Source organism: Hyaena hyaena, unplaced genomic scaffold (assembly GCF_003009895.1).
Source record: "Hyaena hyaena isolate Hyena2069 unplaced genomic scaffold, ASM300989v1 scaffold_11, whole genome shotgun sequence".
Taxonomy (NCBI): domain Eukaryota; kingdom Metazoa; phylum Chordata; class Mammalia; order Carnivora; family Hyaenidae; genus Hyaena; species Hyaena hyaena.
Window position 1 is genome coordinate 3,956,119 of NW_024080643.1, and position 13,431 is coordinate 3,969,549.

The following is a 13,431-nucleotide window of genomic DNA, read 5'->3' on the forward strand; positions in this document are numbered from 1 at the left end:
TTTTTTTAAGTAAAAAACATTCTTAACGTTTATTTGAGACAGAAAGAGACAGAGCTTGAGCGGGGGAGGGGCAGAGAGAGAGGCAGACACAGAATCCGAAACAGGCTCCAGGCTCCGAGCTGTCAGCACAGAGCCCGACGGGGGGCTCGAACTCACGGACCGCCAGATCGTGACCCGAGCCTAAGTCGGCCGCTTAACCGACTGAGACACCCAGGCGCCCCCCGCCCCCATTTCTTTTAAAGATTGGTGGGTGGAACGATTTTATACATGTTAGAAGCTTAATTAATGTATGGGAAGATTTAGCAGTAACTGTCATTTAAAGGGGGCTACGTGTAGATTATCGTTGACTCCGTGCTTTGGAACAAGGGGAAGTAAAATGGGCCGACATAACACACCAGAAAGTGGTGGTTCTGTCGTCTTTTCCAGGTTGTCTCCGCTCCAGAAGGCAGAAATCGTGGACCTGGTGAAGAAGCACGTAAGGGCCATCACCCTTGCCGTCGGGGACGGGGCCAACGACGTGGGGATGATCCAGACGGCGCACGTGGGCGTGGGGATCAGCGGCAACGAGGGCATGCAGGCCACCAACAACTCGGACTACGCCATCGCGCAGGTGGGCGGGCGGGCGCCGAGGCCTCGCGCGGGTCGTGGGGGGGGTGAGGGGCGGGGGCGGGCGGGCGCCGAGGCCTCGCGCGGGTCGTGGGGGGGGTGAGGGGCGGGGGCGGGCGGGCGCCGAGGCCTCGAGTGCGTCCCCGGGTCTGCCCTGCTGTGCAAGCCGCTTTTCACATGGAGCTACCAGCACATTTGGGGGTTTCTTTAGTTTTGTCCTCAATGCAGTTTGCAGCCAAAAGGTGAGCAGTTGCTCCTCTTGAGCAGTTGCGGCCACACTGATTGACGCCCAGAGTCCGTAGCTCTGCGAATATAATGTCTAAACGCCTAGTGTCTTCAGTCTGTAATGTGCGCTTTACTTTATGGTGTCTCTTGATGACAGTTTCTTGAGGACTTATAATGTCCCCATTTCTGCTTCCTTAAAGCAGGCGCCTCCTCTTGGCAGGCGTGAACAAAACAGACTGTATGTTTTAGTACAGCTTCACAGCAAAACTGAGCAGAAAATCTCGAGTTCCCGAATACTCCCTGGCCGCACCCGCGCCACCAGCACCCTCTGCCAGAGAAGTGCCTCGACGCGTCATCACCCCCATCCGCGGTTACACGAGGGCTCGCTCGTGGTGTTGCACGTTCTGTAGAGGTGGAGACACGTATGATGACGAGTGTCTCTCATCACACACTCGTACAGAGTAACCTCACTTCCTTAGAGGCCCCTCTGCACGCCGCCTGTTCATCGTTCCCTCCACACCTACTGACCTTGGCGACCCCGGACCTGTTTACTCTCTCCGGATTCTGGCCTTTTCCAGAACGTCATATTCCTACGTTTCCAACTGGCTTCTTCACTTCGTATCATGCATTTCAGTATCTTCCATGTGTCTTATGGCTTGCTAGCTCATTTCTATTTAGTGGTGAATACCATTCTGCCTCCTGGGGGGACAATACTTTGTTTATCCATCCACCTACTGAAAAACATCTCGGTTATTCCCAAGTTTGGGCAATTATTAAGAAAGCTGCTATAAATAGCCACAAGCAGGTTTTTGTATGTGGACGGAAGATTTCAACTCCTTTGGATTTATGCCAAGGAGTGCAATCGCCAAATCATATAGTAAAAGTATAAAAGTATATTTAGTTTTGTAAGAAGCTGCCACACTGCCTTCCCCCATAGCCGCAGCATTTACTGGAATGCACGTAAGAAGAGTGTGGCCTGCGATTTACAGCCCCTGCAGATTTATGTGCTATCCAAGCTGTTGAACCAGAATGCTTCCTGCTCCTATATATTAATATTTTGAATTTTGAAGATTATTTTATGAAATATAAAATATATTTTAATCAATAATTTAAGGTCACAGTTGAATACAATATTGTAATGAATACAATACTTTCGTCACAGTTGAGCAATTAACAATAACACTTTGCACTCTTGCTGAATTCAGGAGCCACATGTAATTCTCGAACGGCTCCCTAGGAATAATCCCACACTTGAGTAGGACACCCCTGCTGGGGCTATTCTGATGGTGGCTGTCTACCCTGGCCCCAGGTAAGCAGAGGCCGCAAACTGGGGTGGTAACAAAATGGGATTCTTAGGATTCTACAGCACAGATGAGTGTACCACCTCAGTGTCTGAATCGGATCCATTCTGAGACTCTCCTTCTTACTCATAGATTGAGTGTTGTGGTTTGATAACAGGGAAAACTAAGGCCCCTATGTGTTAGGGAATCTGGGTTACAAGAAGTGCCAGTGAACTGTGACCACAGCGCCTGTGTGTAAACAAGGAAATGACCACACCAAACTCAGCCGATCCTGTCCTAAACTGCTCAATGCTATTGAGATACATGCTTCCAATGACCTCAGCAATTCTATGTGACGTGAGCCTTGACCTGTGAAGCCTTGAACTACAGACACACCAAGCTGGACAGTACCAGCTGTCCTGGGGACCCAGGGAAATTTTTCTCCTTTTTTTTTTTTTTTTGTTCGGGTTTTCAGTTCCACGATCATATGGGATTCATCTTTTTCTGTTGGACTTATTTAAAAACCCACCAAGTCCACTCATGTTGTCACAAATGGCAATATTTTATTCTTTCTTATGTCTAATGTTCCATCCCCCCCCCCCCATCTTCTTTATCCATCTGTTGATGGACACTGAGGTTGCTTCCCTATCTTGGCTATTGTCAGTAATGCTTCAGGAAACATAAAGGTGCACATATCTTTCCAAATTAGTGTTTTTGTTTTGCTTGGGTAAATACACAGTAGTGGAATTACTGGATTATACAGTATTTCTATTTTTAATAGAAATTTTCCACAGTGACTGCACTAGTTTGCATTCCGACCAGCAGTGCACAAGTGTTCGCCATTCTCCAAATTCTCACCAACACTTGGTATTTCTTGTCTTTTAGAGTCGAGCCATTCTGACAGGTGTAAGGCAATATCTCCTTGTGGCTCTGATTTCCCCTACTGTGATGACTAGTGATGTTGAGAATTTTTTCATGGGTTTGCTTGCCGTCCTACATTTTCTTTGGAAGAGTGTCTATTATTGTCCTCTCCCCATTTTTTAAAAAGTATTTACTTAACTTCCAGTTAGTTAACATACAGCACAATATTAGTTTCCGGAATACAATACGGTGATGCAACACTTCCATACAGTGCCCAGTGTTCATCATAACAAGTGCATTCCCTAATCCCATCACCTGTTTAAACCTCCCCCACCCCCACTTTTGCCCATTTTCAGTTAGGTTATTTGCAGTTTCTTGGTGTTAAGTTGAATAACTTCATTATATATTTTGAATATTAACCTCTTTTCAAAGATATAATTTTCGAATGTCTTCTCCCACTCAATAGGCCTTTTCATTTTGTTGATCGTTTTCTTCGCTGTGTAAAAGATTTTTGTTTTGATGTAGTCCCAATTGTTTATTTTTGTTTCTGTTTTCCTTGCCTGGGGAGATATATCTAGAAAAGCGTTGCTAAGGTCAGTGTCCAGGAGATTACTGCCTTTCTTTATTTTTTTTCTTCCTTTTTCCAAGTTGTTTAAAATTTAAATTCCAGCTAGTTAATATATAGTGAAATTTTAGTGTAAGGTGTAGAATTTAGTGATTCATCAAATAAAACACTCAGTGCTCCTCACAAGTGCCCTGGGTTTCAGGTCTCACATTTAAGTCATTTTATTTTGAGTTTATTTTTCTGTTATCATGTAAGAAAGTGGTCCAGTTTCATTCTTTTGCATGTAGCTGTCCAGTTTTCCCAACACATTTTCTTGAAGAGATTGGTTTTTTTTTCCCCATTGCATGTTCTTGCCTCCTTTACTGTAGATTAATTCACCATATAAGCATGCGGTATTTCTCAGTTCTCTATTCTGTTCTATGGATCTATGTTTTTGGGCCAGTACCATACTGTTTTCATTATCGCAGCTTTGTAATGATCTTGAAATCTGGGATTATGATACGTCCAGTGTCGATCTCCTTTCTCAAGATTGCTTTGGCTACTTAGGATCTTTTATGGTTCTATACTAACTTTAGGATTATTCTATTTCTGTAAAAAATATTAGTATTTTTGACAGGGATTGTATTGAATCTGAAGATTCCTTTGGGTACTATGGATATGTTAACAATATTTTTCTAATCCATGAGCATGGACTATCTTTCCATTTCGTTGTGTCATTTTTAACTTACTTTATCAGTGTTTTAGAGTTTTCAGAGCACAGGCCCTTTGCCTTTTTGGTTAAGTTTATTCCTATGTATTGTAATTTTTAATTTAATTCTCAGTTTTTCTTCATTTCTCTTTCTGCTACTTTGCTAACAGTGTATAGAAATGCAACAGATTTCTGTATGTTAATTTTGTATCCTGCAACTTTGCTAAATTAACTTATCAGTTCTAATCGTTTTTTGGTGGGGTCTTTAGAATTTTCTATGTAGAGCATCATGCCATCTGCAGAGAGTATCAATTTTACTTCTTCCTTACCAATTCGGATGCCTTTTACTTCTATTTCGTGTCTGACTGCTCTGGCCAGGACTCCCAGTGCTGTGTTGAATACAAGTGGCGAGAGTGGACATTCTTGTCTTGTTCCTGAACTCAGAAGGAAAAGCCCTCAGTTTTACAGCGCTGCGTATGAGGTTAGCCGTGGGTCTGGCACACATGGCCGGGGCTACATTGCCATGTGTTCCCTCTAAACTTACTTCGTTGAGTGTTTTTATCATGAATGGAAGTCGTATTTTATTTAATGCTTTCTCTGCAGCTATTATGATGATCATATGATTTTTCCCCCCTTCATTTCATTAATTTGGTGTGTGCTGATTTGTGAATACTGAACTATCTTTGAATCCTTGGAATAAATTCCACTTGATCGTGGTGAATGATCCTACTATATTTAATGTATTGTTGAATGTTGTTTGGTCATATTTTGTTGAGGATTTTTGCATCTTTGTTCATCAGAGATATTGGCCTATAGTTTTGTTTTGTAGTGTCTTTGTCTGGTTTTGGTATCAGGGTAATGCTGCCCCCAGAGAATGTATTTTGAAGCTTTCCTTCCTTTCAATTTTTTGGAATAGTTTGAAGAGAATGAGTATTACCTCTTGTTTACATATCTGATAGAGATATCAGATATCTCTATCATCTTCTCTAGGGCTTTTGTTTGTTAGAAGTTTTTTGATGGCCAACTCAATTTTGTCATTCTTTCTTATTTCGGAAGATTGTATATTCTTGGGAATTTATTTCTCCTAGGTTGTCCAATGTCTTGGAATATAATTTTTTATAAATTCTTTCTATTTCTGTGATATGAATTTCTCCTCTTTAACTTCTGATCTTTTCATTTGAGTCCTCTTTTTCCCTTGATGAGTTTGGCCAAAGGGTGATCAATTTGTTTATCTTTTCACAGAACAAGGTTATGATTTCATTGAGCTTTTCTATGATTTTTTTCTGTTTTTCATTTATTTCTGCTTTGATCTTTATTATTTCCTTCCTTGTGCCATGTTTGGATTTTGCTTATTTTTCCTTTTAGGTGTGAGGTTAGGTTTTTCTGAGATCTTTGTTTCTTGAAGTAGGACAATATTGCTACAAATTTTCCTCTTAGAACTGCTTTCACTGAATTGCAAGGATTTGGGGTCATTGTGTTTTCATTTTCATTTCTCTCCATGTATCTTTATTTTCCTGTTTGATTTCTTCATTGACCCATTGGCTGTTTGGTACCATGTTGTTTAGCCTCCCCGTATTTGTGCTTTTTCAAGTTTTCTTTTCCCCTTGTAATTCATGTCTAGCTTCTTCATATCAGTTGTGGTAGGAAAAGATGCTTCGTATGATCTTAATCTTCTTATTTATTTAAGCTTGTTTTGTGGCCTAACACATGATGTATCCTGGAGAATGTTCTATATGCACTTAAAATGAATGTGTATTGTAATTGTGTTGTTTGTTGATGGTATTTTCTGTATATATTTGTTAAGTCCATCTGGTCTAATGTGTTGTTCAAAAACACTGTTTCCTGGTTGATTTTCAGCCTGGGTGATCTATTCACTGATGTGAGTGGGGAGTTAAGAGTCCCCTACTGTTATTTTATTGCTGTCAAGGCTTCCCTTTGTGTCTGTTAATATTTGCTTTATTTAGGTGCTCTTACATTGGGTACATAGATGATTACAACTATTATATCCTCTTGATCCCTTTATCATTATATAGTGTCCACTTTCTCTCTTGCTACAATATTTGATTTCCAAGCCTATTTTTTCTGATGTAAGTATTGTCCCTTCCTCCCCCAGACTTTTTATTTTTTTCACTTTCATTTGCATGGCATATTTTTCCATCTATTCTCTTTCAGTCCGTATGTGTCTTTAGGTCTGAAGTGAGTCTCTTGTAGGCAGCATATAGACAGGTTTTATTTGTTTTATCCATTTTGTCACTTTGTCTTTTTCCAAGTGTTTAGACTATTTACATTTAAAGCAATTATTGATAGGGGTGCCTGGATGGCTCAGTCAGTTGAGTGTCTGTGAAATCAGCTCAGGTCATGATCTCACAGTTTGTGGGTTCAAGCCCCATGTCGGGCTTTGCACTGATAGTGCCAAACCTGCTTTGGGTTCTCTTTCTCCCTCTGTCTCAAAAATATTAAATTTGATGTTTATTTATTGCCTTTTTGTTGTTTTCTAGATGGTCTTATAGTTCTCGATTTCATTAATCTTCTCTTGCTCTTTTTGCTTGTGATTTGTGATTTTTTTTTTTTTTTAGTGTTTTGCTTGTCTTTCTCTTTATTTTTTGTGTATCTATTACAAATATTTGGTTTATGGTTTCCATGAGGTTTTCTATAACATCCTAAGTGTACAGCAGACTATATTAAGTTGATGGTCTCTTAGGTTTGAACTCATTTTATTTATTTATTTTTGTTTTTAGAGAGACCAGGGACAGTGGGGGAGGGACCGAGAGAGAGTGAGAGAGAATCCTAAGCAGGCTCACAGTGAGCAGCACAGAGCCCAGTGTGGAGGCTTCAGTTCATGAAACCACTAGATCATGACCTGAGCCAAAACCAAAAGTTGGATGCTTAACTGACTAAGTCACCCAGGCACCCCGACCTCATTTTAAGAGTACTTCACGTTTACTCCTTCCTCCACTATTTATTTATGTTACTATATTTTACATTTTTTAATGTTGTGAATCCCCTTAATTTTTTAGAATTGATTTTACTATTTTGTCTTTTAACTTTCATACTAGTTTACTAGTGATTGCTCTATGACCTTTACTGTATGTTTGCTTTTACTTAGAACATTTCTTTCTTTCTTTCTTTCTTTTTAATTCTAATTATGGCCTTTTGTTTTCCACTTAAAGAAGTCTTTTTAGCATTCTTTATAAGGCCAGTTTAGTGGTGAGGAGATGCTTTAATTTTTGTTTGGGAAATTCTTCATGTCTTATTGAATTCTGAATGATAACTTTGCTGGATGGAGTATTCTTGGTTGTGTGTTTTTTCCTTTCAGCTCTTAGAATATATCATGGCACTCCCATCTGGCTGGCAACACGTCTCTTGAAAAATAAGCTGATAGAATAATGGGGTTTCCTTTGTATTTACTAGTTGTTTCTCTCTTACTGTTTTTTTAGAAATTTGCTTTATTATATATGTATGTAACTTATATATTATATATGTATTTATTATATACGTATGTCAAGTTAGCTAATATACAGCATATACAATGTGCTCTTGGCTTTAGGAGTAGATTTTCATGGTTCTTCACTTAGATAAACATCCAGTGCTCGTCCCAACAAGTGCCCTCCTCCATGCGCATCACCCATTTTCCCTCCCTCAACTTCTACCCTCAGTTTGTTCTCTGTATTTAAATTTCTCTTATGGTTTGCCTCCCTCTCTGTTTGTAAAGAATATATATATATTCTTTCCCTTCCCCCATGGTCTTCTGTTAAGTTTCTCAACTTCCACATATGAGTGAAAACATACAATATCTGTCTTTCTCCGACTGACTTATTTCACTTAGCATGATACCCTTCAGTTCCATCCACGTTGCTACACATGGCATGATTTCATTCTTTCTCATTGCCATGTAGTATTCCATTGTACATATAAACCACATCTTCTTGATCCATTCATCAGTTGATGGACACTTAGGTTCTTTCCATGATTTGGCTATTGTTGAAAGCGCTGCTGTGAACATTGGGGTACATGTGGCCCTATGCATCAGCACTCCTGTGTCCTTTGGATAAGTTTCTATTAGTGCTATTGCTGGATTGTAGGGTAATTCAATCTTTAATTTTTTTGAGGAACCTCCACACTGTTTTCCAGAGCAGCTGTACCAGTTTGCATTCCCACCAACAATGCAAGAGGGTTCCCTTTTCTCCATGTCCTCACTAACATCTGTTGTTTCCTAGGTTAACTTTAGCCACTCTGACAGGTGTGAGGTGGTTTCTCAGTGTAGTTTTGATTTGTATTTCCCATCTTTTTTTTTTTTTTTTACAAATAGTTTATTGTCAAATTAGTTTCCACATAACACCCAGTGCTCATCCCCACAAGTGCCCTCCTCCTTGCCCATCCCCCCTCCCCCCCACACCCGTCAGTCCTCAGTTTTTGTCAGCATTCAAGAGTCTCTCATGGTTTGCCTCTCTCCCTTTCCCCCACCATTTCCCCCCTTCTTCTCCCCCTTGTTCCTCCGTCAAGTTCCTCCTAATCCTCCTATACGTGCAAACATATGATATTTGTCCTTCTCTGCCTGACTTATTTCGCTCAGCATAACACCCTCAAGGTCCATGCATGTTGCTACACATGGCCAGATTTCATTGTTTCTCATTGCCATGTAGTATTCCATGGTATAGATAAACCACATCTTCTTGATCCATTCGTCTGTTGATGGACACTTAGTCTTTCCATGTTTTAGCTATCGTGGAGAGTGCTGCTATGAACATTGGGGTACATGTGCTCCTATGCATCACCATTTCTGTATCCAGAAGATACGAACAGACACTTCTCCAAAGAGGACATCCAGATGGCCAACAGACACGTGAAACGATGCTCAGCATCCCTCCTCATCAGGGAAATACAAATCAAAACCACACTGAGATACCACCTCACGCCAGTCAGAGTGGCTAAAATGAGCAAATCAGAGAACTCTAGATGCTGGCGAGGATGTGGAGAAACGGGCACCCTCCTACACTGTTCGTGGGAATGTAAACTGGTACAGCCCCTCTGGAAAACAGTGTGGAGGTTCCTTACGAAACTAACAATAGAACTCCCCTATGACCCAGCAATAGCACTGCTAGGAATTTACCCAAGGGATTTGTATTTCCCTTCTGATGAGCAACGTTTAGCATCTTTTCGTGTATCTGTTAGCCATTTGGATGTCTTCTTGGGAAAAGTGTCTATTCTTCTGCCCATTTCTTCACTGGATTATTTGTTTTTTGGGTGTTGAGTGTGGTAAGTTACTTATAGATTTTGGTACTAACCTATCAGATTTTATCTGATATGTAATTTGCAAATATCCTCTCCCATTCCATTGGTTGCCTTTTAGTTTTGTTGATTGTTTCCTTTGCTCTGCAGAAGCATCTTATCTTGATGAGGTCCCAATCATTCATTTTTGCTTTTATTTCTCTTGCCTTTGGAGATGTGTCAAGTAAGAAGTTGCTGTGGCTGAGATCAAAGAGGGTGTTGCCTGTTTTTTCTTCTAGGCTTTTAATGGTTTCCTATCTCACATTTAGGTCTTTCACCACTTTATTTTTGTATATGGTGTAAGAAACTGGTCTAGTTTCATTCTTCTGCATGTTGCTGTCCACTTCTCCCAGCACCATTTGCTAAAGAGACTGATTTTTTTTCCATTGGATACTCCTTCCTACTTTGTCAAAGATTAGTTGGCCATACGTTTGGAGGTCCAGTTCTGGGTTCTCTATTCTATTCCTTTGGTCCATGTGTCTGTTTTTGTGCCAATACCATGCTGTCTTGATGAATACAGCTTTGTAATAGAGGCTAATGTCTGGGATTGTGATGCCTCCCGCTTTAGTTTTCTTCTTCAAAATTACTTTGGCTATTTCGGTCTTTTGTGGTTCCATACAAATTTTAGGATTGTTTGTTCTAGCTCTGAGAAGAATGCCGGTGCAATTTTGATTGGGATTGCACTGAATGTGTAGATTGCTTTGTGTAGTATCGACATTTTAACAATATTTATTCTTCCAGTTCATGAGCATGGAATGTTTTTCCATTTCTTTGTCTTCTTCAATTTCCTTCATAAGCCTTCTCTAGTTTTCAGGGTACAGATCTTTTACCTCTGGTTAGGTTTATGCCTAAGTATTTTATGGTTCTTGGTGCAATTGTAAATGGGATCGATTCCTTGATATCTTTTTCTGTTGCTTCATTTATTGGTATATAGAAATGCAATCAATTTCTGTACATTGATTTTATATCCTGCGACCTTGCTAATTCATGTATCAGTTGTAACAGGTTTTTGGTGGAGTCCTTTGAGTTTTCCATGTAGAGTACCATGTCATCTTCTTGCTCCTCTTTAAAGTCTCTGTTTCTCAGCATTGAAGAGTCTCTTATGGTTTGCCTCCCTCCCTCTCTCCCACTATTTTCCCCCTTCTACTCCCTCACAGTCCTCCGTTAGCTTCCTCCTAATCCACGTATATGTGCACACATATGGTATCTGTCTTCTTGAGTGCTGAGAACAAACTGAGGACTGAGGGGTTGGGGGGGGAGTGGGGGTGATAGGCATGGAGGAGGGCACTTGTGGGGATGAGCACCAGGTGTTATATGGAAACCATCTTGACAATAAACTATTAAAAAAATAGAGTCTCTTTATCAAAGAGAAGGAAACAAACCACAAGACCCTCTTAACTATAGAGAACAAACTGAGGATTGATGGAGGGAGGAGTGTAGGAGATGGGCTAGATGGGCAATAGTTATTAAGGAGGGCACTTGTGATGAGCACTGGGTGTGGTATGCAAGTGATAAATCACTGAATTCTACTCCTGAAAGTAATAATGCAGTGTATGTTAACTAAAATTTAAATTAAAAAATAAAAGTCTCTCTTTATCTTTAATCTTTTACATTTTAATTATGTGCTGTGGTGTGGCTATCCTTGGATTCATCTTACTGGAGAGCTCTGTGCTTCCTGAATCTGGATGTCTATTTCCTTTCCTAGGTTAGGGAAACTTTTAGTTGTTATTTCTTCAGATAAACTTATCTGCCCCTTACTCTCTTCTCCTGAGACCTCTATAACTCTATAGTGTGGATGTTTTGCTTGATATTGTCCAAAAGATCCCTTAACCCATCCTCATTTTAAAATTCTTTTTTCTTTTTGTTGTTCAGCTTGGGTGCTTTCTATTACCCTGTCTTTCAGATCACTAATCTAATATACTATTGTTCCCCCTAGTTTATTTTTTATTTCAGTTATTGTATTCTTCAACTCTGATTGGTTCTTTCTTATGTTTTCTATTTCTTTGATGAAGTTCTTGCTCAGTTCATCCACTCTTCTCTCAATCTGGTGAGCATCTTTATGAGCGTTGCTTTGACCTCTTTATCAGGTAGATTGGTTATCTCTGTTTCATTTAGTTCTTTTTTGTTTGTTTGTTTGTTTTGTTTGAAGTTTTGTCTTGTTCTTTCATTTGAAGAATGCTCCTCTGTCTTCTCATTTTATGTGACTTTCTGTGTTTGTTTTTATGAATTAGGCAGCACAGCTGCTTCTCCTAAACTTAAAGGAGGAGTCTTGTGGGTGGTTGTCCTTTGTGTAGTCTCTGGGGCCTGTCTGGACCTGTGGCTGGCATGTGATAGGGTTCCTGAGGTTCTCTTCCTGTGTTACCATCTAGAACCACCAGACCCCTAAAGCTTTCTTTTCTTCTTTCCACACACTCCTAAGGTGCCACACCAAGCCAGTCACTAATGCTGGAGATAGAATTGATTCATGCTCAGGCCCCCATTAACAGGCTGTTTCACATCAGTGATAATACTTTAAGCCACATTTGTTTTTGTTTTCCTCCATATTGCTTTGACCCAAGAGCAACTTTGGCTGTAGAGAAGGAGAAGGTATTATGCCATGGTGTGTGCTATTTTATACTTTTCCAAGAATGAATGTTATCCCTAGTGAACATGTTCCTATTTCTGCCCCATCTGTCTCCAGTCTTTCATATGCATTCTACAAAGGTGGGTCAAAAAACTATCTTTTGCTTTGCTGTTTCATTTGAACTTGCCCTGACTGTTGTTTCCTTCTTTTAGTTTAGCTACTTGGAGAAGCTTCTGTTGGTTCATGGAGCTTGGAATTATTTTCGAGTGACAAAATGCATATTGTACTGTTTCTACAAAAATGTCGTGTTATACATTATTGAGGTAAGAAAAGAGATATGCTTTAGGTCTTTCTTTGACATCATGTCTGGTAGTTCCCCCCCCTCTCCCATGTCTGTATCACTTAAATTACCATTACATAATTCTGCTTTAGGTTTTTGCTCAAAGTTATTTGGTAAATTTGAATCTTCTAACCAACATCCTGACTTAAAAAAAATATCTGTATAAGTCTTACATTTGGCTGTGGAAAAATATTTTTAAATACTTTATTTTGAAATGATTATAGATTCACAGGAAGTTGCAGACAATATTTTTTCAGGAGTTCCCATGAAACATTCACCCAATTTTCCCCAAAGAAAACACCTTGAATAAGTCCTGGACAGTATCAAAACCAGGATATAACTGACAGAGCTTATTCATACTCATCGAGACAGACCACCCCCATCTCACCCCCAATGATACAGACCTGTTCCATCACAAGGATCCCACTCATGCTACCCCTTTATATCCACATCCATCCCTAACCTCTGACAGTGACTAATCTGTTCCTGTCCTTATAACTGTGTACTTTCAAGAATGCTATAAAAGTAGGGGTGCCTAGCTCAGTTGGTTAAGCATCAGAGAAGATCCTGACTTCAGCTCAGGATCTGTTTGTGAGATCAAGCCCCATGTTGGACTCTGCACTGACAGTGTAGAGCCTGCTTGAGATTCTCTCTCCCCACCCCACCCCTGCTCATGCTTTCTCTCTCAAAAGATATAAACTTAAAAAGAATGCTATAAAAGTAGAGTTGTGTAGTGTATAACCTTTTGAGATTGGATTTATTCTAGTCAGTATAATTCCCTTCAGCTTGATCCAAGCTGTTCCCTCAGCTTGGATCATTTGTTCCCGTACCATAACATTTATCATCCACTTGTTGAAGGGCATTTGTATAAAGATTTTGTGCGAACACAAGTTTTCACTTATTTAGGACAAATGTCCAAGAGTACAATTGCTGGATCACATGGTAGTTGCATATTTAGTTTTAAAAGAAACTCCCCACTACTTTCCAGAATGACTTTACCATTTTCAATTCCTAGCAGCAAAGTATCTGTTATGT

The 13,431-nt window shown here is 39.9% G+C and overlaps 1 protein-coding gene across 3 annotated transcripts in view; it reads left to right on the forward strand.

The window, feature by feature from the left end:
- LOC120246957 (phospholipid-transporting ATPase IB-like) overlaps nt 1–13,431 on the forward strand; it is a 205,002-nt gene that overhangs the window by 116,263 nt on the left and 75,308 nt on the right. For all 3 annotated transcript variants that reach the window (XM_039254618.1, XM_039254624.1, XM_039254633.1), the window contains exons 26-27: nt 427–610; nt 12,269–12,379. In XM_039254618.1, coding sequence (XP_039110549.1) covers nt 427–610; nt 12,269–12,379 — 295 coding nt within the window. The remainder of the gene's footprint in view (nt 1–426; nt 611–12,268; nt 12,380–13,431) is intronic.